Source organism: Myotis yumanensis, unplaced genomic scaffold (genome assembly GCF_028538775.1).
Source record: "Myotis yumanensis isolate MYYU_CA2020_CCGP unplaced genomic scaffold, mMyoYum1.0.hap1 SCAF_10, whole genome shotgun sequence".
Taxonomy (NCBI): domain Eukaryota; kingdom Metazoa; phylum Chordata; class Mammalia; order Chiroptera; family Vespertilionidae; genus Myotis; species Myotis yumanensis.
This window is the reverse complement of record NW_027223761.1, coordinates 20758458-20779052: the sequence shown is the minus strand read 5'-3', so window position 1 is coordinate 20779052 and position 20595 is coordinate 20758458. Positions and strand designations below refer to the sequence as shown.

At 41.8% G+C, this 20595-nt stretch overlaps 1 protein-coding gene across 4 annotated transcripts; it reads left to right on the top strand.

The window, feature by feature from the left end:
• The first annotated feature begins 274 nt into the window (after positions 1-274).
• LOC139017988 (membrane-spanning 4-domains subfamily A member 8-like) lies at positions 275-19597 on the top strand. 4 transcript variants are annotated; one of them, XM_070426614.1, is made up of 9 exons: positions 275-321; positions 529-579; positions 1168-1236; positions 5656-5845; positions 9873-9995; positions 14153-14212; positions 15230-15358; positions 18879-18992; positions 19165-19597. In XM_070426614.1, the coding sequence occupies exons 4-9, from the start codon at positions 5657-5659 to the stop codon at positions 19267-19269; spliced, it is 720 nt and encodes a 239-aa protein (XP_070282715.1). In that variant the 5' UTR covers positions 275-321; positions 529-579; positions 1168-1236; position 5656; the 3' UTR covers positions 19270-19597. The 4 variants fall into 4 exon arrangements, with proteins under 4 accessions (XP_070282715.1, XP_070282714.1, XP_070282713.1 ...); XM_070426613.1 differs by lacking the exons at positions 275-321; positions 529-579 and adding an exon at positions 948-1011 and having other exon boundaries at positions 9873-9947; XM_070426612.1 differs by lacking the exons at positions 275-321; positions 529-579 and adding an exon at positions 948-1011.
• Positions 19598-20595: the final 998 nt, after the last annotated feature.

Sequence of the window (20595 nt, the reverse complement as noted above, 5' to 3'; positions counted from 1 at the left end):
TCTCATTCCCGGAAGCCAGCAATGAAACTGCAGGTGCAGCAATGAAACTGAAACTGGACACAATGGGTCCGAGGCCGTGTGTCAGTACTTGAGCCAAATTAAGCAGAGGCAGGGTTGAATCATAAATGAACATTTATTCCAATAGAGCCTGCAGTTAGTCACCCTGGGAATTCTGGTCCGACCCTCCTCACCAGTTGGCTGAGTATATACACAGAGGAGTGAGAAGATAGCTACGTGCAGCTGTGAGCTGCAAGTGTAACATGGAAAGGGGACAGGAGGGTCTGCAGTCTGGCCTTCAGGAGTTCAAAGTTGGATAACCAGGTAGCTAATCTATGATGATACAACCAGCTCAGCCCATTCCTGGGACCAGAGAATGGTCAGCATTCAGAAAAAAAAATTCCCTGAGCGGGTCAGGGTTCCAACACAGCAACCAAATCAAAGTGTGTCCTGTCCTTGGTCTGTTTTCAAAATATATTTCCTTTCTGAGTAATGGACTCATCAAGGCATCTTATCTTTATCTTTTTACAGCCTTGTTTCATACTCCAGTTTCCCAGAGTCTGTAAGGAAACTTCTTATTAAGTAAGTAAGGTGAATAATTATTAGACAATTGTGGCTCTATTCTTATTACATGCCTTCCCCACTATCAAAACTACATGATGGAGGGTTCCTGTTTCTCCCCTGAGGGATTTGTTATTCTGTCCTAGATGAAGCTGTATGCAGTAACTCTGAGTGCTCAGTTGAAGCACAACAACCCTTTCTTCTCCACACAGAAACCATTAAACACTTATCTAATTGAACAGCATTTGATTGGTTCCTTGTCAATTACAGCAAGTATGTGTGGGTGGGGAAACTGAGCTCTAGGCAGCTGGTAACCTGCCCTGCCCCTAGGACCGTGGTTGGCAAACCACGGCTCCTGAGCCTCTGCGGCTCTTTGGCCCCTTGAGTGTGGCTCTTCCACAAAATACCACGTGCGGGTGCGATTGAAACTTCGTGGCCCATGCGCAGAAGTCGGTCAGTATTTTGTGGAAGAGCCACACTCAAGGGGCCAAAGAGCCGCATGAGCCTCGCCAGCCGCAGTTTGCCGACCACTGCCCTAGGAGAAGGACTTTGTTTTGAATCTTTCTATATATATTTTGTAACTGAACCTGGTGCGTTTATTCTTTCCAGAAAAACAAGTTGCCTACAACAAGCCCTGGGGAAGAGAAGCAAGGGAGACTTAGCCACTGGCAGAACAAAGTGAGTATACTTAATCTAAGGGATTCTATGGATAGCTCAGGCATGCTGATAAGGTTTTTCTGCCAAATGATAACTGTGGGTGTGAGGAAGAGCCCAAGGCAGGATTTATTGTACTAGCTTTTGAGGATGTGCTCCAAAAAAAGAGGAAGGAAAAGAATTCAGTCAGGTTAGACACTTTGATTTCAGCCTTGTCAAAGCCTGATCAGGGACCCCAGCCATGCCAGACTTCTGACCTTCACAGACATGAATTCTGTTTGAAGCTGCTAAATTTATAATTTCTAAGACAAAGTGCTTTCCTTTAAGAAAAATCATGAAGACTGAGGCCAGAGAGATTGTTCAAAATCTGTGTCATTGGCCCTTAAATTGGAAATAATGAAAGTTTTTTCTCTTTAGTTACCATCTCTATAAAACAAGAGTAGTAATATATTATTTCCCCCCACAGAGTTATAAAAATTAGAGACCATGTGTATAAAGATCTGTGAGAGCAGCTTAGAAACAAACCATAGTGAAAGTGACATGATAGCAAGTTACTTACCAGATACTCAGGGGTAGCTGTTATAATTAGTAAATATTGTCACTGTTGTTTAGGAACTTAGAACCTTATAGAAGTGACATGCATGGCGATAAAATATATAAGTAAATATATGTATATCAGTTTATGGCACTGAGGAGAAATAGAAAGTAGTGTCTGAAGAATAAGAAAATAGATTATATGGAGACTATTTATAATTGATTATAAATAGATTATAAGCTCTGCATGGTAAGTCATTCTAGAATGTTCTGTAGCTGAGAGCTCTACCAACATGGCCAATCAGCAGAGGTGCCAACTTCTTGAGTATTTTTAAGGTTGTATCATCTTGTCTTCAAATGTATTTGTTATGCTACCTTTATGGAATTCTGTGAGTCATCAACTTTACCTAAGGTTTATTTAAAAGTTGCTTCCTTATATATTGTTACAATTCACTTTAACTTTTTCTCTAAATTTCCTGCATGAAGCATAAGCATTCTGAATTCAAATGAATGCACAGAAGAATAAGCATAATAAATTTAACTTACTTTCTGTCTCTTAAAAAAGAAAGAAAGAAAGAAAGTAATTTAAGAAATAAAACTAGAATTCACAAGTGACCTAGAATATTGAGCAGCATGAAAGCCCCAGTGAATATAATCAGTTCTGTCAATGGGCTTCCTTGAAGGATAACGATCTTTATTTATTGAATATTTATATGACTGGGAATTTGTTTCCATGCTCCCAGCCTCAGTGTCATTTTTCAGAAATTGAGAGAATTAGACACACTATTCTTCAGGAGACTCTCCAGCCCTGCCATGTTGAAGTACCACTATGTGCAAAGCACCCTGCTAAGCACAATGGGAGATACTAAAGTGAAAAGGACACAGCCCTGCCCTCCGTAGTTCTTAGCCACTTTGGGGCTTATTTTTCTCACCTGGAAAACTGGCCAGGTGAGAGGAATTAAGGAGATGTATTTGTAAAGTACTGACTGCATAAATGCCTTCTATCTGCTATCAATAAACTTATATGGGGTTTAGATAAACAAGTTAATGAAAACAGAAGTCCTTTTTCTTTTTTCTATTTTATTTTATTTTTTAAAATTTTGTTTTATTGATTAAAATATTACAAAGAGTATTACATATGTCTCCTTTTCCCCCCTTTGACATTCCCCCGCCCTCCTCTCCCCCCCCCCCCCCCCCCCAGTGTCTTGTGTCCATTGGTTATGCTTATATGCATGCATACAAGTCCTTTGGTTGATCTCTTACCCGTCCCCTCCCTCCCAACCCCAATCCTCCCTGGGCTTCCTGCTGTAGTTTGACAGTCTGTTTGAGGCTGCTTTGCCTCTGTATCTATTTTTGTTCATCAGTTTATAATGGTCTTTATTATCCATAAATGAGTGAGATCATGTGGTATTTTTCTTTCATTGACTGGCCTATTTCACTTAGCATAATGCTCTCCAGTTCCATCCATGCTGTTGCAAATGGTAAGAATTCCTTCTTTTTTACAGCAGCATACTATTCCATTGTGTAGATGTACCACAGTTTTCTAATCCATTCATCTGCTGATGGGCACTTAGGCTGTTTCCAGATCTGAGCTATGGCAAATTGTGCTGCTATGAACATAGGGATGCATATATCCTTTCTGATTGGTGTTTCTGGTTTCTTGGGATATATTCCTAGAAGTGGGATCACTGGGTCAAATGGGAGTTCCATTTTTAAGTTTTTGAGGAAACTCCATACTATCTTCCATAGTGGCTGCAAAAGTCTGCATTCCCACCAGCAGAGCACGAGTGTTCCCTTTTCTTCGCATCCTCTCCAGCACTTGTCGTTTGTTGATTTGTTGATGATAGCCATTCTGACAAGTGTGAGATGATACCTCATTGTTGTTTTGATTTGCATCTCTCAGATGATTAGCGACTTTGAGCATGTTTTCATATGTCTCTTGGCTTTCTGAATGTCCTCTTTTGAAAAGTGTCTATTTAGGTCCTTTGCCCATTTTTTAATTGGATTGTTTATCTTCCTATTGTTAAGTTGTATGAGATCCCTATAAATGTTGGAGATTAAACCCTTATCGGTGATAACATTGGCAAATATGTTCTCCCATGCAGTGGGCTTTCTTGTTGTTTTGTTGATGGTTTCTTTTGCTGTGCAGAAGCTTTTTATTTTGATATAGTCCCATTTGTTTATTTTCTCTTTAGTTTCCAATGCCCTAGGGGCAATATCGGTGAAGAAATTGCTTCGGCATATGTCTGAGATTTTGTTGCCTTTGGATTCCTCTAGTATTTTTATGGTTTCCCATCTTACATTTAAATCCTTTATCCATTTTGAGTTTATTTTTGTGTATGGTGTCAGTTGGTGGTCTGGTTTTGTTTTTCTGCATGTATCTGTCCAATTTTCCCAACACCATTTATTGAAGAGACTGTCTTGACTCCATTGTATGTTCATGCCTCCTTTGTCAAATATTAATTGAGCATAATGATTTGGGTCGATTTCTGGGCTCTCTATTCTATTCCATTGATCTATATGTCTGTTCTTGTGCCAGTACCAGGCAGTTTTGAGAACAGTGGCTTTGTAATACAGTTTGATATCTGGTATTGAGATCCCACCAACTTTGTTCTTCTTTCTCAGTATCGCTGCAGCTATTCGAGGTCTTTTTTTTTTATTCCAGGTGAATTTTTGGAGAGTTTGTGCTAGGCCTGTGAAATATGCCATTGGTATTTTAATGGGAAGTGGGTTGAATTTATAGATTGCTTTGGGTAGTATAGACATTTTAATGATGTTGATTCTACCAATCCAAGAACATGGTATGTTCTTCCATCTGTTTATGTCTTCCTCTATCTCTTTTTTCAGCGTCCTGTAGTTTCCTGACTAGAGGTCTTTTACCTCTTTAGTTAAGTTTATTCCTAGGTATCTTAATTTTTTGGGTGCTATGGTAAATGGGATTGCTTTTTTAGTCTCTCTTTCTGCAAGTACTATTGGTGTATAGAAATACCATAGATTTCTTGGCGTTAATTTTGTATCCTGCTACATTGCTGAATTCATTTATTAATCTAAAAATAGCTATGGAAGAAATTGAGGCAGTCATCAAAAAGCTTCCAGCAAACAAAAGCCCAGGACCTGACTGCTTCACAGAGGAGTTTTACCAAACATTCAAGGAAGAACTAAAACCTATCCTCCTCAGACTATTCCAAAAAATTCAAGAGGAAGGAACACTTCCAAGCTCATTCTATGAAGCCAGCATCACCCTAATACCAAAACCAGATAAAGACAACACAATGAAAGGGAATTACAGGCCAATATCCCTCATGAACATAGATGCTAAAATCCTCAACAAAATCTTAGCAAATTGGATCCAGTAGTACATAAGAAAGATCATACACCATGACCAAGTAGGATTTATCCCAGGGATGCAAGGATGGTACAATATCCGCAAATCAATAAACGAGATACATCACATAAACAAATTGAGAGAAAAAAACACATAGTCATATTAATTGATGCAGAAAAAGCATTTGACAAAATCCAACACCCATTTTTGATAAAAACTCTCAGCAAGGTGGGAATAGAAGGATCATACCTCAACATAATAAAAGCCATATATGACAAACCCAGAGCCAACATCATACTCAATGGACAAAAGCTAAAACCATTTCCCCTAAGAACAGGAACAAGACAGGGATGCCCACTCTCACCACTCCTGTTCAACATAGTACTGGAAGTATTAGCCATTGCAATTAGACAAGAAGAAGAAATAAAAGGCATCCAAATTGGAAAAGAAGTAAAACTGTCCTTATTCGCAGATGACATGATATTGTACATAAAAAACCCTAAAGACTCCATCAGAAGTCCTTTTTCAATGTAAACATTAGTGCACATATGAGGGATGACTCTATTGCATTTATACCTTAACAGCATGAATTTGATGACTTCAGAAGGCCCCACAGCCAATTCTGTGTTTGTGATGGGAAGCATGTCTCAGGTGCCCCTGTATCCACTCAACCAACCCCAAGTCCACCAAATTTCTGGGAACCAACCTGGTTTGGAGCCGCCTGTACCTATGCAACCTGCCCAGAGATCCTTAAAAGAGGCCAAAGTTTTAGGGGTAAGTGAGATTTCATACTGTGTTCACTGGCCACATGGCTGGAGTCAGGGATGGGAGGAAATTTGGAAATATAGAAACTCCAAATCCAGCAAGTGGGGGTGGAACTGACCCAGTCTTGCCAAATTCAGATCTATTAAGAAGCTCAGCTCTATAGCATCACCAGGGCCTCCGTGTGGGACCTTGTACTATCTATCTTGGGTATTTTAGTAAAGAGAAAGAAAAGCAACAAAGAAGCAGTAAATTGAAATGTTGGTCCTGTTGACTGTATCCATGTTGACCCATGTGGCCTCTGGAAGAAGATGGGTCCAGTGAACCAGAAGGTAGATTCTAAACCCAATGTACTGGGTGGGACAAGGGAAAGCCCATTTCATTGCTTGGGTGAATGAAGACACGCTTGGATTTTCTTTGTTGTTAACCCTCACCTGAGGATATTTATCCATTGGTCTTTTAGAGAGAGGGAAAGAGAGAGAGAAAGACAGAGAGAAACATTGATGTGAGAGAAACACATTGATTTGTTGCCTCCTGAATGCACCTGGATCAGGGCCTGGGCCTGGGCAGGGGAGGAGCCTGCGACCAAGATACATGCCGTTGGCCAGAATGGAACCCGGGACCCTTTGGTCCACAGGCCAATGCTCCATCAACTGAGCCATACCAGCTAGGGCAAGACTAGTATGAATTCTGATTCAGACTGCCTGGGTTCAAATCCTAGCTTCACCCCCATGTACAACTCATAGTAATGTCAATGGATACAACCTGTATGGAGGGCTTTCTGTATCTGCCAAATTTTAAAATATACAATAATTAAATTTCTGAGACTTGTCCTTCAGACATGCCTGTACACATAAGAAATATGACATGTATGAGGTTATTTATTGCAGCTCAGTTTGTTATAGTGAAACTGGCACAAACGACCCTCAGGGTCTTTTACCTGCTGCTGTGAAGCCAAATACACGACACCATTGCTGATGGAAGGAAGGAAAGTGATTTATTTAGGTGCTGACTACCTGAGAAGATGGCAGGCTCATGCCTTAGCAACCATCTTAACATCTCAGGATAGACAAAAAGCTTTTATAGAGGGATTGTGGAAAAAGGGTATTGAGGCATTCTGATGACATTAGTTTCACATTTCAGCTCTCATGGGTGTTTGATGATCTTTTTTATGTCTATCAGCACCTGTTGTTGTTCTTTTTCTCTCTCTGTGGGTTTTATTTCTGGCATCAGGGTGTTACAGGCCTTGCAAGCCATTGGTATCTACTACACATTTATGGTAGAGGCCAGTGAAAAGGGGAACTGGAACTGCTTCTGCCTATAACATGCTTAAATATGAAATTATTAATATTTTAGACTGTAAGTTTTGTTAGTATATTCTTACTTTTACTCTTTGATTAATCAATTAGATGTGATGTTTTTTACACCCTATACTAGTGATGGCGAACCTTTTGAGCTTGGCATGCCAGCATTTTGAAAAACCCTAACTTAACTCTGGTGCCATGTCACATATAGAAATTTTTTTATATTTGCAACCATATTAAAACAAAGACTTATATTTTTAATATTTATTTTATATATTTAAATGCCATTTAACAAAGAAAAATCAACCAAAAAAATGAGTTCGCGTGTCACCTCTGACACTCGTGTCATAGGTTCGCCATCACTGCCCTATACCCTGTTACAATAGGAAAAGAATGGAAACAACCAAAGTATTCATCAATATAATACCAGTTAAATCTGTATATTATGTGTTTAAAGAATGAAATGTAATGGCGCTATACAAAGGAAACTCTTTTTCTTGGCTGGTGTGGCTCAGTTGTTTGACCATCATACCATGTATTCAGAGGTTGCCAGCCCTATTCCCAGCCAGGGCACATGCCCACTGGCAGACGTCATCCCCAGTAGGGATTGTGCAAGAGACATCCAATCAATGTTTCTTTCTCATCAATGTTTCTCTCTCCCCCCTTCTTCCTCTCTCTCTAAAATCAATGAGAGCATATTTTTAAATACAAAATATATTTTTTAGATAAAAATAAAACTCCTTGGTTTCTTGTGTAATTATATGGGCATACCTCCAAGTTATAGCATTATTGAGAAAAATGATTGGGGTCAGACATTTCGTATAATTTGCTACCATTTGTGAAAATTTAATGAAATAATATACATTAGAGTATTTGTATTCTCTGTCATGTTTGTGCTATGTACACATATACAAATATATATATATATATATATATATGCACATATACAAATATGTGTGTGTGTGTGTGTATGTGTGTGTGTATCATTTGGGCAAGAATATATGTTTCCTGAAGCTGTCATAAAGTACTACCAATGGGGTGGCTTAGAACACAAGGAATTTACTGTCTCAGTTCATAAGTTTGTAATCATAGTATCCATGGGGCTGTGCTCCCTCTGAAGGTTCTAGGGTGGATCTGTTCCAGGCCAGTCTCCCAGCTTCTGGTAGGTCCTTGGCTGGTGGCAGCATAACTCCCATTTGGCAATCTCCTGTGTGCACGTTTCTCTTCACATGGCATTCCTTTAAAAAGATAGCCGTCATATAGAGACCATGCTATTACAGTATACCTCATATTACCTAACTACATTTATAGCAAACATATTTCTAAATGAGATCCCATTCTGAGGCACTGGAGATTTGAACTTCAAAATATTTATTTGAGCCCTGGTCAGAGTTGTTAGAATGTCAGTCTGTGTACCAAAGGGTCACAGGTTTGATTATTGGTCAAGGGCACATACCTGTGGAAGGCAGCCAATTGATGTGTCTCTCACACGCACATCAGTATTTCAGTGTCTCTCTCTCTCTCTATCTCTCTTTCTCTCTCTCTGACACTCTATCTCCCACAGTCCCTCCCTTCTCCTCTCTTTAAAAATCAATGCAAAAAATATCCTCATGTAAAGATTAACAAATATATATATATATATATATATATATATATATATATATACACACACACACACACACACACAGACACACATACCAGTGCACTGGTGCATGGATTCATACACATTGAAAAGAAATTAATTAGAAGGTGGCTGGTGGGGCAGGACTGGGCAAGACTGGCTGGACATACCCTGGAGCCAACTTCCCATGGTCCCTTCCCAGCTGGCTGCACCTGGGTGGCCCTGTGCCTTGAAGGGCGTCTGTGGAGTGAGCAGGGTACCTCCAGCAGGTGGGGTCCCTCTGCCTAGCCTGCTGGGATTGGGCCAAAACTGGCGCTCTGATATCCCCCAAGGGGTTTCGGATTGCAAAAGGGTGATTCTCAGGTGATGCACCCCAGAATTGGGCTCCCTCCTATGGTTCGAGGGTGTGTCACCTGAGAACCGCCACTGCCAAGTCACCATAGATCGGCAGCTCTTGTGTTGAGTGTCTGCAACCTGGGGGTCAGTGAGCATCATAGCTACCAGTCAGAGAGTGTCTGCTCCCTGGTGGTCATCGCATGTCATAGCTACCAGTTGGACAATGGGATGGTTGCTTAACTATATATATAGATATAGATATAGATATAGATATAGATATAGATATAGATATAGATAGATATAGATATAGATATATAGATTAATTTGATGAGGGAGAGAAGACCCAATCAAAAACAGTATTTCAAAAAAATAAAATATGAGCACAAAGACTTATCTACAAAATGATGTTCATTGCAGTGTTGTTTATAATATGGAAACATATTATACCTGCCTAATATATCTGGGAAATCCTTCAGAGAATACTTAATACCATGGGGACATATTCATCATGAAATATTAAGTTAAATATGCAGAGTCATTTTGTATTATCAGTGTATATATTTGAAAAAATAATCGAAGGCTATACATCAAAATATAAATATTTGTTTTCTTTGAGTGGGGTGAAATTATGGGAAGTATTGTTTCAATTGTACATTTTAAATAGGACTTTATTGACCAATAGAACAAAATATTTATTAAAATTAAAAGGAAGCACAAGAGAGCAGGGTTAAGATCCAGCCTGAGAAACAAAGGTCTCAGCTTCTGGCTCCTCTGACAGGCCATCCAGATCCTGATTGGCCTGATACACATTGGCCTGGGCATCATCCTGGGGACCATGCTGCCTGGGACCTTCGTAAGTGTCTCATTCTATGGAGGCTATCCCTTCTGGGGAGGCATCTTGGTAAGTAATGTCAGTCGCCCTGCAAGTGAGTTCCAGAAAGTGCCAACATACTCAGTTCCACCTTGGCAAGTGGTGTATTTACTGCAGAAAATTTCCAGCCAATAGAGTACATGGGCAGCTTTTTAATTAGCCCACCTCAATAGAGCATGTTGGCTGTGAAACCAGCTCAGGCCTTGTTTACCAATAATATTAGTCCTCTTGGGAAGCCACAGACTGGTGGCTAAACAATAGACATTATCTCACTAGAGGCCCGGTGCATGAAATTTGTGCACAGAGTGTGTGTGTTGGGGGAGAGTCCCTCAGACCAGCCTATACCCTCATGCAATCCGGGGCTGCTTGCCTGCCTGCCTGATAGCCCCTAACCACTCGCCTGCGTGCCTGATCACCCCTAACCACTCTGCCTGCCTGCCTGATCACCCCTAACCAGTTGCCTGCCTGCCTAATTGCCCCTAACTGCCTCTGCCTTGGCCCCCACAGCTTTGTCCGGAAGGACGTCCGGAATGATGTCCAGAAGGTCGTTCGGCTACCCAGTCTAAATAGCTTATTAGGCTTTATTATTATAGATAGTTCTGGATGCTGGAAGTCCAAGATCAAGGTGTAGGATGGGTTGTTTCTCCCGAGGCCTTTCTCCTTGGCATGTAGATGGTCATCTTCCTCCTGTGTCTTCACCTGGTTTACCCTTTGTGTGTGTTTGTGTCCTCATATCTCATCAAGAACATCAGTCATATTGGATTAGGGCCCACCCATATAACCTCATTTAACTTTAATCACTTCTTTAAAGGCACTATCTTCAAATTTAGAAGCTCTTCAACGTAATGATGGAGTTACATTTCAATAACCCAACGTAAATTGAAAATATCCCGAGTCTTCCCTAGCTGGTTTGGCTCAGTGGATAGAGTGTCGGCCTACTGACTGAAAGGTATCGGGTTTGATACCGGTCAAGGGCATGTGCCTGGGTTGAGGGCTCGATCCCCAAGGTGGGGCACACAAGAGGTAGCCAATCAATGATTCTTTCTCATCATTGATGTTTCCGTCTCTCTCTCCCTCTCCTTTCCTCTCTATAATCAGTAAAAATATATTTTTAAGAAAAGTGCATTAAATACTACACTACAAAGAACAGGTGGTTTACCTTCATGATTGCATGGCTGACAGGGAGCTCAGGCTGGTTGCTTCTGTCCAGCATCACCAGAGAGTATCTTACCACATACTGGTCACCTGGGAAAGATAAAAATTCAAAATCCAAAGTACAGTTTGTATTGAATGCATGTGGCTTTCACACCAATGTAAAGTCAAAAAAAATCAGAAGCCCAACTATAGTGAGTCTGGAAACAACTGTACAGCCACATATGGAGGTCCTAGGGGTTTGGACTTCAAAAGATGGATTATGAGGAGATAAAATTCAGGTAATATCAAGTGACAGCCCTGCAAGTTGCCATTGCCCCAGAGTGGGCAGCTTTCTAATTAGCCCACCTCAGAGGTAAGGAAACCTTTTCCTAGTTCATCAACCCAGTGCACACATGTTGTTTAAATCAGGCCCACAGCTGGAACTACAGGAGAAGAACATTTCCACCAGGGGTTAAGAGTGGCTGTCCAGTCACAGAACAGTCATGAAGCAGTAGGGACTCAATCTGGGGTTCACTGGTGGGCTCAGAGTCCACCTTTTTGCAAAATATTTGTTATATTAGATGTTTTTGTTTGCTTGTTTTTTCTGGAAAAGCCCACCATTTTTATCATATTCTCAGGGTGACCTAGAACCCCTTAAAAGGTTAAGAACAACAGGTCCTTTCTCTTCTCCAATATATTGCCTTTATGATTCTTTTCCATTTTCCTTAGGGTCTTCCCTCCTAAACACACACACAAACACACACACAAACACTCGCAATCCAATCCCTTTCTCAGCAACCATCTCCTTTTCTACCTGCTATAACAGTTTTTCTCTCAACTCACATACCTACAACCCAAGGCAACTTTTCTCACAAATAGCAAAACTCCAGAGTAACCTGGACATCAGCCAAGCAACCATATACCATGAGATTTAAATAAAATAGCCTATAGTTGTCCACCACCCTCACACACACACACAGCATCTGCAATTTGGCCGGGCTTAGATTCTGGGGAGCATTTTTAACTGAGCACCTGCTCTCTCTTATTCCCATTTGTCTTATTCTCTGAGGCCTAGGTCTTCTCTCTGTTCAGCACAGACCCAGACTTGGAACTCAGCCAACCACAGACACATGTGTGTATTAACAGACTTCTGTGGAGTTTGGAGAAATGGAAAAGACTAATACCACAGCCACAAAACAGTTCCTGTTGAGTGTTAGATTCTCTTAAGGCATTTCAAAGGCCCTGGTGGCCATTTGCCCTCCCACTAGGTCCCATCAACCCTTATGACACCACCCTCCCTTTTTCCTGCAGGGCACTTTTGTTCTTTGTTGCCTTACTGACTCTAGGACTATCTATTTTCTTTTCTTTTTTCTTTTTTTAGGACTATCTATTTTCTAAAGATCATATGGTCCTCCTCCAAACCAAAGACCCTCTCCTTAGGCACCTTAAGAAGACCAGCAGGGACACCAAAAGTCCAGTCTTCTGTTTCCTTCCTTTCCTACAAAGTCTGTAGAAGACATAAAACTGAGACTCATTTTCCCACTTATAGGAAAAATGGCATTCCTCTTACAAGGCATTGGTGGCTAGAGTAAGTTTTCATTGTGAATACCCATTTCCATTCCAAGGCACAGGCATCTATTCTGAGGTGGAATGAGTGCAGGATGAGGGTTAAGAACATGAGATCTGGAGTCAATTACCTGGATTTTATTTCCAGTTATGCTATTTACTGGATGGTCTTGGGTATGTCTTTTAAAATTTTTAAGCCTCAGTCCACACCTCCTTAAACTGGGAATAATAATGGTGCTTGGCGGGCCATCATGGAGTTAAGTAAGGCAAAGTTAAAAGCACTTCATGTAGGGCTGAGCAAAGCTTTCATTAAACCATAGCTGATGACCTTCAGACTGTCACTGACAGCAGGGAATCCCATCAGCCACTATGCCTGCAGAACATCAGTGCTGAAATAGATGCACACAATCTATCCTGTCGCCCTCATAGTTGATGTTCATCATTGCAGAGAGGCAACATTCTTCTGAGTAACTAAAAGGTACCAACTTGTAGACAGGAAATGACTGATATTGGGCTTTTATCTCAAAGTACTGAAAATATGGGGACCCCTTCCTTTTCTCCAGAGCCCCTATGCCTGAGTAAATTGTTTTGGGAGGCCAACAAGAAGTGCCTGTGAGAAAATAAATGATAAAAAAAAAAGTGATTTTATTGAGTATCTACTATATACAGGATCTACCATGGGCAAGATATACCAAATGCTAGATGCAAGGGACAAATTATCTCATGATAATAACACTTAGAAAGACATATAGTTTTCCCTATTTTTTCTGAAGAGAAAATATACACTTATAAAAATTAATAATTTACCCAAGATCACATGCATTTCAAGTTAGAGTTTAGAACCAGGTGTACTGGATTATAAAATACATATTTATCCCAAGTTATTGCCCTGTCTAGTGGTGACAAATAGCTCTTTTTTTTTTATTTTTTCCTCCTTTCCTCCCTCCCTCCCTGCCTCCCTCCCTCCTTTTTCCTTTCCTTTCCTTTCCTTTCCTTTCCTTTCCTTTCCTTTCCTTTCCTTTCCTTTTCTCTTTTCTCTCTTCTCTCCTCTTCTTTCCCTTTCCCTTCCCCTTCTCCTTCCTTCCCTTTCCTTCCCTTTTTCCCCCTCCCTTGAGTTGAGTAGGAGGTCCCAGCAGATGATCCTAGCATGTATGAGAGAACATGTGTGTGATCAGAAACACAGAAGCCTGAAAGTGGGGCCCTGACCTCTGGCCTCTTTTTGTTTTCTTTTTGAAAAATATACTTTTATTGACTTCAGAGAGAAAAGGAGAGGGAGGGAGAGATAGAAATATCAGTAATGAGAGAGAATCATTGATTGGCTGCCTCTTGTGCGCCCCCCACTGGGGATCAACCCCACAACCCAGGCATGTGCCCTTGACTGGAATCAAATCTGGGACCCTTTAGTCTGCAGGCAAACACGTTGTCCACTGAGCCAAACCAGCTAGGGTTCTTTGGGCTCTTTCTAAACTCCCTCTCTTCTGTGCCAGTTCATCGTTTCAGGATCCCTCTCAGTGACATCAGAACAGCTACCAAGATCTCCTTGCCTGGTAAGTCCCACCCTGAGACAGGCTCTCCCAGCTGTGGACCTTTAGGGGACACACACATGGAGGGAAACAAGCTCATACACAATGCCTCCCTTATCCTTGAACCTACTTGTAACCAGACACAGGGCACTGACACGCATGCTCACTCATACTCACTCACAAGACCACATGAACCTGGACAGAGTCACAAATGGGAAAGAGTCCAGAAGACTTGGTGGAAGGAAGTGCAGCATCAGGGTGTGGAGAGACAGAGAGAATAACTTTCCTAAGAGGATCTTACAAGAGGAGGCAAAAAACAACCAGGAGTGCTAGGCTGCCCTCCAGCAGAGCAGGCAGTGACTGCCTGCAGCACACAGAGCCCAGTGCCAGACATTCCTACAGGGAAGCCAGGGGAGGGTCAGGCAGCAGCTTCCCAAAGGAATCCTTCCAAACTAGTTCTGTGAATTAACATGGGCAAGAATTGGTGGCACCAAGTATAGGACCAAGGAAGTACCTTTGTTTCCCCAGGATGACCTGGTCCTACACCAGATGAGATCTATTTAAAAAATCCACAGGGAAGATCAATTCTGGGCATGCCTTTCTGCACATGGACCAGAATCATGGAGCATCAGAGCCTGTCACATCCCAGAACACGTGGGCTGAGTCTACTGCCTATGTCCTGTGGGATAAATGAGTCCAGTGATTCCTAAACATCATTCTTGGGGATACTTGTCCCACAAGATACTTTATGAAGATAGTTAGATAACTTGGGAGGGATCTTTATTTAGTAGTCTCCTCTCCAGGGGATCCATAATCCATGTTAAAGACTTTGAGAAGACCTGCACAAAAGATCTAACTTTGTGCAACCTGGGTGTTTTCAAAGTTAATTTACCACCAAACCTATTTTGCACAACACATCTCTTTACTTGCCTCACATCTAGGGTTCCAGGAATTCACATTATGAAGCACTTGTGTCTCTGCTCATCTCAGCTACAATTGTTTTCCTTTCTCATACTGACCCTCTCTCTGTATCTTCTTCAGCTGAAGGGTAGCATGGGCTTGAGTATCGCCAGTGCAATCTGCTCTCTGGTCGGAATCATGCTCCTCATCACAGATATGGTTATCAACAACCTGCATAGCTCCTTCAGCTCCTATCCCTGCAGCGGTATAGTAAGTATTTCTCTTGACCAATTCTCCTCTGGTTTCCAATGTAGCTATCTTTAGGAAATCATTGGAAAGGGTCTGGTCCCATCAAGCTACTTCACCAAGCACCAAAGGAAACAGAGATGCTCTCAGAACAGTTTCAAGTCCCTGACCTATAGGTTATTGCTGCTGCTCCAAGCATGTGACTTTTCTTAGTCTTAGTTCCTATCTTTATAAAAGAGGACCTATCTTTTGACATTGTTGGGAGGATTAAATGCAGTTATAGAGATAATGCACCGGTACCCACCTTCCTGTACATCTACCCACATGTTCACCTTCCTGCCCATTTTCATAGATGAAGGGATCAGCAAAGGTGTTCAGAAAGGGACAGAGAGTGAACATTTAAGGTTTTGCAGGCCATCTGGTCTCTGTTGCAGTGCTCAATCCAGTGTGAAAGCAGCCATAGAAATGAAAAGGCAAATGAGCCATCCCATGTTATAGACCCATGTTATCAAATAGTAATCTAATGTAAGCCATATGTGTGACTTTACATTTTCTAGTCTTTGTATTAAAGAGTGAAAAAAAACCTGAAATTAATTTCCATAATACATTCATATAATCCAATACATATAAAACATTATTTCAATATACAACCTGTATAAAAAGTTAGTAATTAAATATTTGGCATTTTGGGTGCCACATCTTAGAAATCCAGTGTGTATTTTGCATTTACAACACATCTCAAGACCTCAGGGGGCACTTGGCTAACATCTGAAAATTAAGCTATAGATGAGTCCCATGTAAACTCAATGTCTTCCTCTACATAGCAGCCCTGCCCTCTCTGCTCACTCAAGTTATTACTTCCGTGCTTCTCCCCTCTCCCTGGCCCCACCTCTCTTCTATATCACTATCTGCCATTTGCTACAGTTTTTCCATCAACATCTGAACACACTTTGGTCTCTTTCATCTTGGATACCAAACTAACTTTCTCTTGGTTATTCAGCTACCACTCCATTTCTCTGGCTCTCTCGGCAGAAAATTCCTTAAAAGAAAATTGTCTGCCTCACTGTCTCCAATTCTTTCCTCTCATAATCTCTCTTTAACCCATGCTAGCCATACTTTCAGCCTCAGTTCTCCAAAAATTTCCTCTACTCAAGCACCAAATCATTCCTCCTCTTTGGTGGACTTCCCAATGCCTTCCAGGCCCTGCAGCTGGCAGTCCTGCACCCATACTGGTTGCTCTCTTCTCTGTCCCTTTTGCTGGTTCTTATCTTTCCCCAAACTTCTCACACTCAGTCTTCAATTTTCTCCTGTTTCTCTCTCTACTCTCTGCCTTAGCAATCCCATCCAGCCTGGTGACTTGAAACACTTTCCTATGACAATGACTCCAAACGCCTAGGTTCTGGCAAAACATCTCTCTCAAACTCATGTCTAGTACCCAGTTGTCCACTCTCCATCTTATATTTGGATATTAACATATCCAAATCTCATCTCCAGATTTTATTTGCCAAACCTTCTCTCAAGTTGCTTTTTCCAGATTGATGGCAACTGCATCCTTCCAGTCACTGAGGACAAACTCTGGCGAAATTATTGACCCACTCTGTATCCTGCACCTCTGAGCCAACTCCTCAGGAAATCCTGTTGATTTCACCTTTAAAATACATCCAGAATCCAGCCATTTGCACCAGTTTCTCAGTCACCGTACTGACTAGAGCCACCGCCACCTGACTTCTAATCTCAGTTCTGCCAATGTCTGATCTTGGAAAGAGATCTCTTCCATGTCGTGTACCCACACACTTCTGGCTTCAGTCCAGAAGAAGGAGGGCTGGACTTCGACATAGCTTAGCAAAAGATGAACCAAGGGATGTGGTGCTCCATCTCAACAAGCATGAATTAATACTCATCAAATAATAACTATCTAAACTGCTTGAGGAACCCTTCTCCCTCATGGAAGGGTGTTTTTATTTTTCAATTACAGTTGACTAACAATACTATATTACCTCACTCCAGACCCCATCCTTAGGTCTCATCACCTATATGGTGTAATGATTAGACACATATAACTTATGAGGTGACTACATTCACTATACTGTACTTTAATTTACCTGCCTGTGACTGTTTTTACAACTCCCTATTTGGATTTCTTAATATCCTTCACATTTTTTAACCATCCTCCCAACCCTCTTCCTATTAGAAAGCTTTCTTTATAAAAGAATGTTGTTGTTAAAACATTTGAAAAGGACCAGCATCATTTGTAAAGGCCCCTTCTCCCTACCTTTCTGTGATTCCTTGACCAAGACATCATCATACAACTGTTCTCCTTGCCTGGACAGATGTCCAAACCCACATCATTGGATCTTTTACTGAGAATGAAACTTTCTCTCCTCGGTGCCCTGAGGCACTATTATTGGCTCTTTTATAGCTCTTACCATGTCTGTCTTAAATTATAACTATCTCCATTTTTATCTGCCTCCCTCACTAGATTGTGCTTCTTGGGATGCTTTCTTAGCCTTTCGTAGCAAACAAATGCTTAATAAATACTTGCTAAATCAAGAGGGAAGAGAAGGAAAGTGCTAAGGAGGGGTCTCTCCATGAGAGAGGATTCTCTGAGCAGCCAGCTATCACCAATGCCATTTTTAAAATAATAATTGACCAACATTTGTTTGATACCTACTATGTGCCATGCACTTTCATTTTCATATTTATTCTCTCCTGTAATTGGAATCCAAATAGTTATTGGGGTCATTCATCTCTTGTCCTTTTATAATAAAGTGGATTCTACCCAATCTCTCTCCCCAGATACAGTGGGAGGTCCCATTTTCCTGAGCATTGTTGGAGAACAGCAAGGGAAGGGCTTAGATGTCTCCTGGTGCTCACATGAAATTGATTACTGCTGAATTAGTTTCATTTGGAGATCCTTTTACTGACCGTTTTCTTAAGTTAAAGACAGTCTCAATTATTTATCTCCACAAATGCCATGGTCACAAGCCAGGAAGGTTGTTTTAGTAGCTGACTTTCTCTAAAGGTTCGGAGGGTTGGTGGAGGGACTACTGATGCTTGGAGATTAGACAACCCTGCTTTGTAATTTCTCACAAGATGCCTTTTTCTGTAGGCTCTACCATCCCTTCATGTTGCTCAGTCCTGTCTTTCTCCTCTATCCATCTTTCTTTGCTTTCTCTGAGGACTGTTCATACTCCCAAATTTCTCTTTGGTTCCTACACAGAACAGTTTCAGTGTTTCACTGTCTCACTCCAGACCCCATCCTTAGGTCTCATCACCTCTACTTGAATCAAATCCTCAAGGTGTTTCCCTATACAATGACTATTCTTTTCCTTAGAAGAACACATGTACTAAGTGTTAAAATAATTCTTTTGCAAACACACTTGACCATCACATAACCTGGGGAGACATTTTCTCCATGAGTCTAAGACCAGGTTAGAGGTCTTCCTCAAAGCCCTAGCCATGGTCGATTGCAGAGCCATGCTTTGAGCCAGACCTCACACTCCTAGGGCACCACTCATGACCTCCATGATCCTTCTCGTTCCAGGTCTCTGAAGTGACTACTTCTACTGTGTTATTCATCTTTAGCCTCTTGGAGTTCTGCATTGCCTGCACGTCTGCCCACTTTGGCTGCAAACTATTCCGCTATTCACACAACAACGTGAGTGTGTAGGACCCGCAGTGGATGTAAAGATGCCCTAAATAATGTGGGCACTAGAAAGGTTGTTAGGCTTTTGTTTCCTCTCCAGGCACATGGGGAGTCCCGGAATGTCTAAAGCCTTTGTGCAATTGTGGTTCTCACTAACGCACCTCCATGTACCTGTCTTTTTCAGGGCACTGTGGTCTTTCATACCGTCTATGTGACAAACCCAGTGGCCAATCCAGAACCAGTGAACTCTCCACCGTCTTATTCCAGTGAGATCCAGGACTCCAAATAAGCCAAAGGTTCTGGAAACCTTTTTCACTGGAACCAAAAGAAGAACTCTCCTTTCTGGGCTTCTGAAACTCAGCTTTTTCCTTCCCTGACAAACTAAGGAATGTGTCTCTCCAACTGCTGGCACCTTGGACTTCATTCACTTCAGCTTGGTTAATCATGCTGTTCCTCCATTTAAAAGGAGACAGGACTTTAAAGTGGATTTGAGCAAAGAGGTCCTCCCTAGGACATCCACCTGTGGGATGTCCAGTGCACATATCCATGTGCTTATCTGTGTGAGCTTATGAGCTAGTGAAACAAATGTCTAGACAACCCAAGCTTCATTCTCCCAATCATTCACTCACTGAATAAAAGTGCACTGAGCATTTAATATGTTTAAAACTCTATTAACGGCAGGACTAGGTTGAACATGGTGAACTTGCAGTCTTTGACTTCAAGGAACTTCTGCCTCACAAGAGAAGAAGAACATGCAAGCAGATTTCTATAACACATGATAGAATTTAGGGGTGTGTTGAGAGAGATCAGAGATGAAAATGATTTATTCTGGCAGTGATGGGGGAAGCAGAGAACAAGCATTGTTGAAGAAGCTGCATTTGTTGGGGTATCAAAGGAGAGAGTTTCGTTTTGGGGGTGTTTTTTAATCTTTATTGTTGAAAGTATTGCATATGTTCCTCTTTTTCTCCCATTAACCTCCTCCAGCCCACTTCTGTCCCCCACCCCAGGCTCTCACCACCCCATTGTCTGTGTCCACCGGTTATATGCATACAAGGTCAGGATTGATCTCTTACCACCCACTCTCCTCTGCCTTCCCTCTAAGGTTCAACATGCTTCTATGACTGGGTCTAATTTTGTTGATCAGTTTTATTTGGATCATTAGATTTCACATGTGAGTGAGATCAGGTGATACCTATGTTTCTGTGACTGGCTTACTTTGCTTAGCATAACACTCTCCAGGTCCATCCAGGCTGTTACAAGTGGTAAGATTTGTTTCTTTTTTATTGCCACACTAGAGACCTACAGGGGGTGGGGGAAGGAGGGGCATGACCCTCAGCCCGGCCTGCACTCTCTCCAATCTGGGACACCTCGGGGGATGTCCAACTGCCGGTTTAGGCCTGATCCCTGTCGGACATCCCTGTCACAATCTGGGACCGCTGGCTCCTAATTGCTTGCCTGCCTGCCTACCTGATTGCCCCTAACTGCTTCTTCCTGCCAGCCTGATCACCCCTAACCGTTCCCCTGCCAGCCTGATTGATGCCCAACTGCTCCCCTGCTGGCCTGATCACCCCCAACTGCCCTCCCCTGCTGGCCTTATCACTCCCAACTGCCCTCC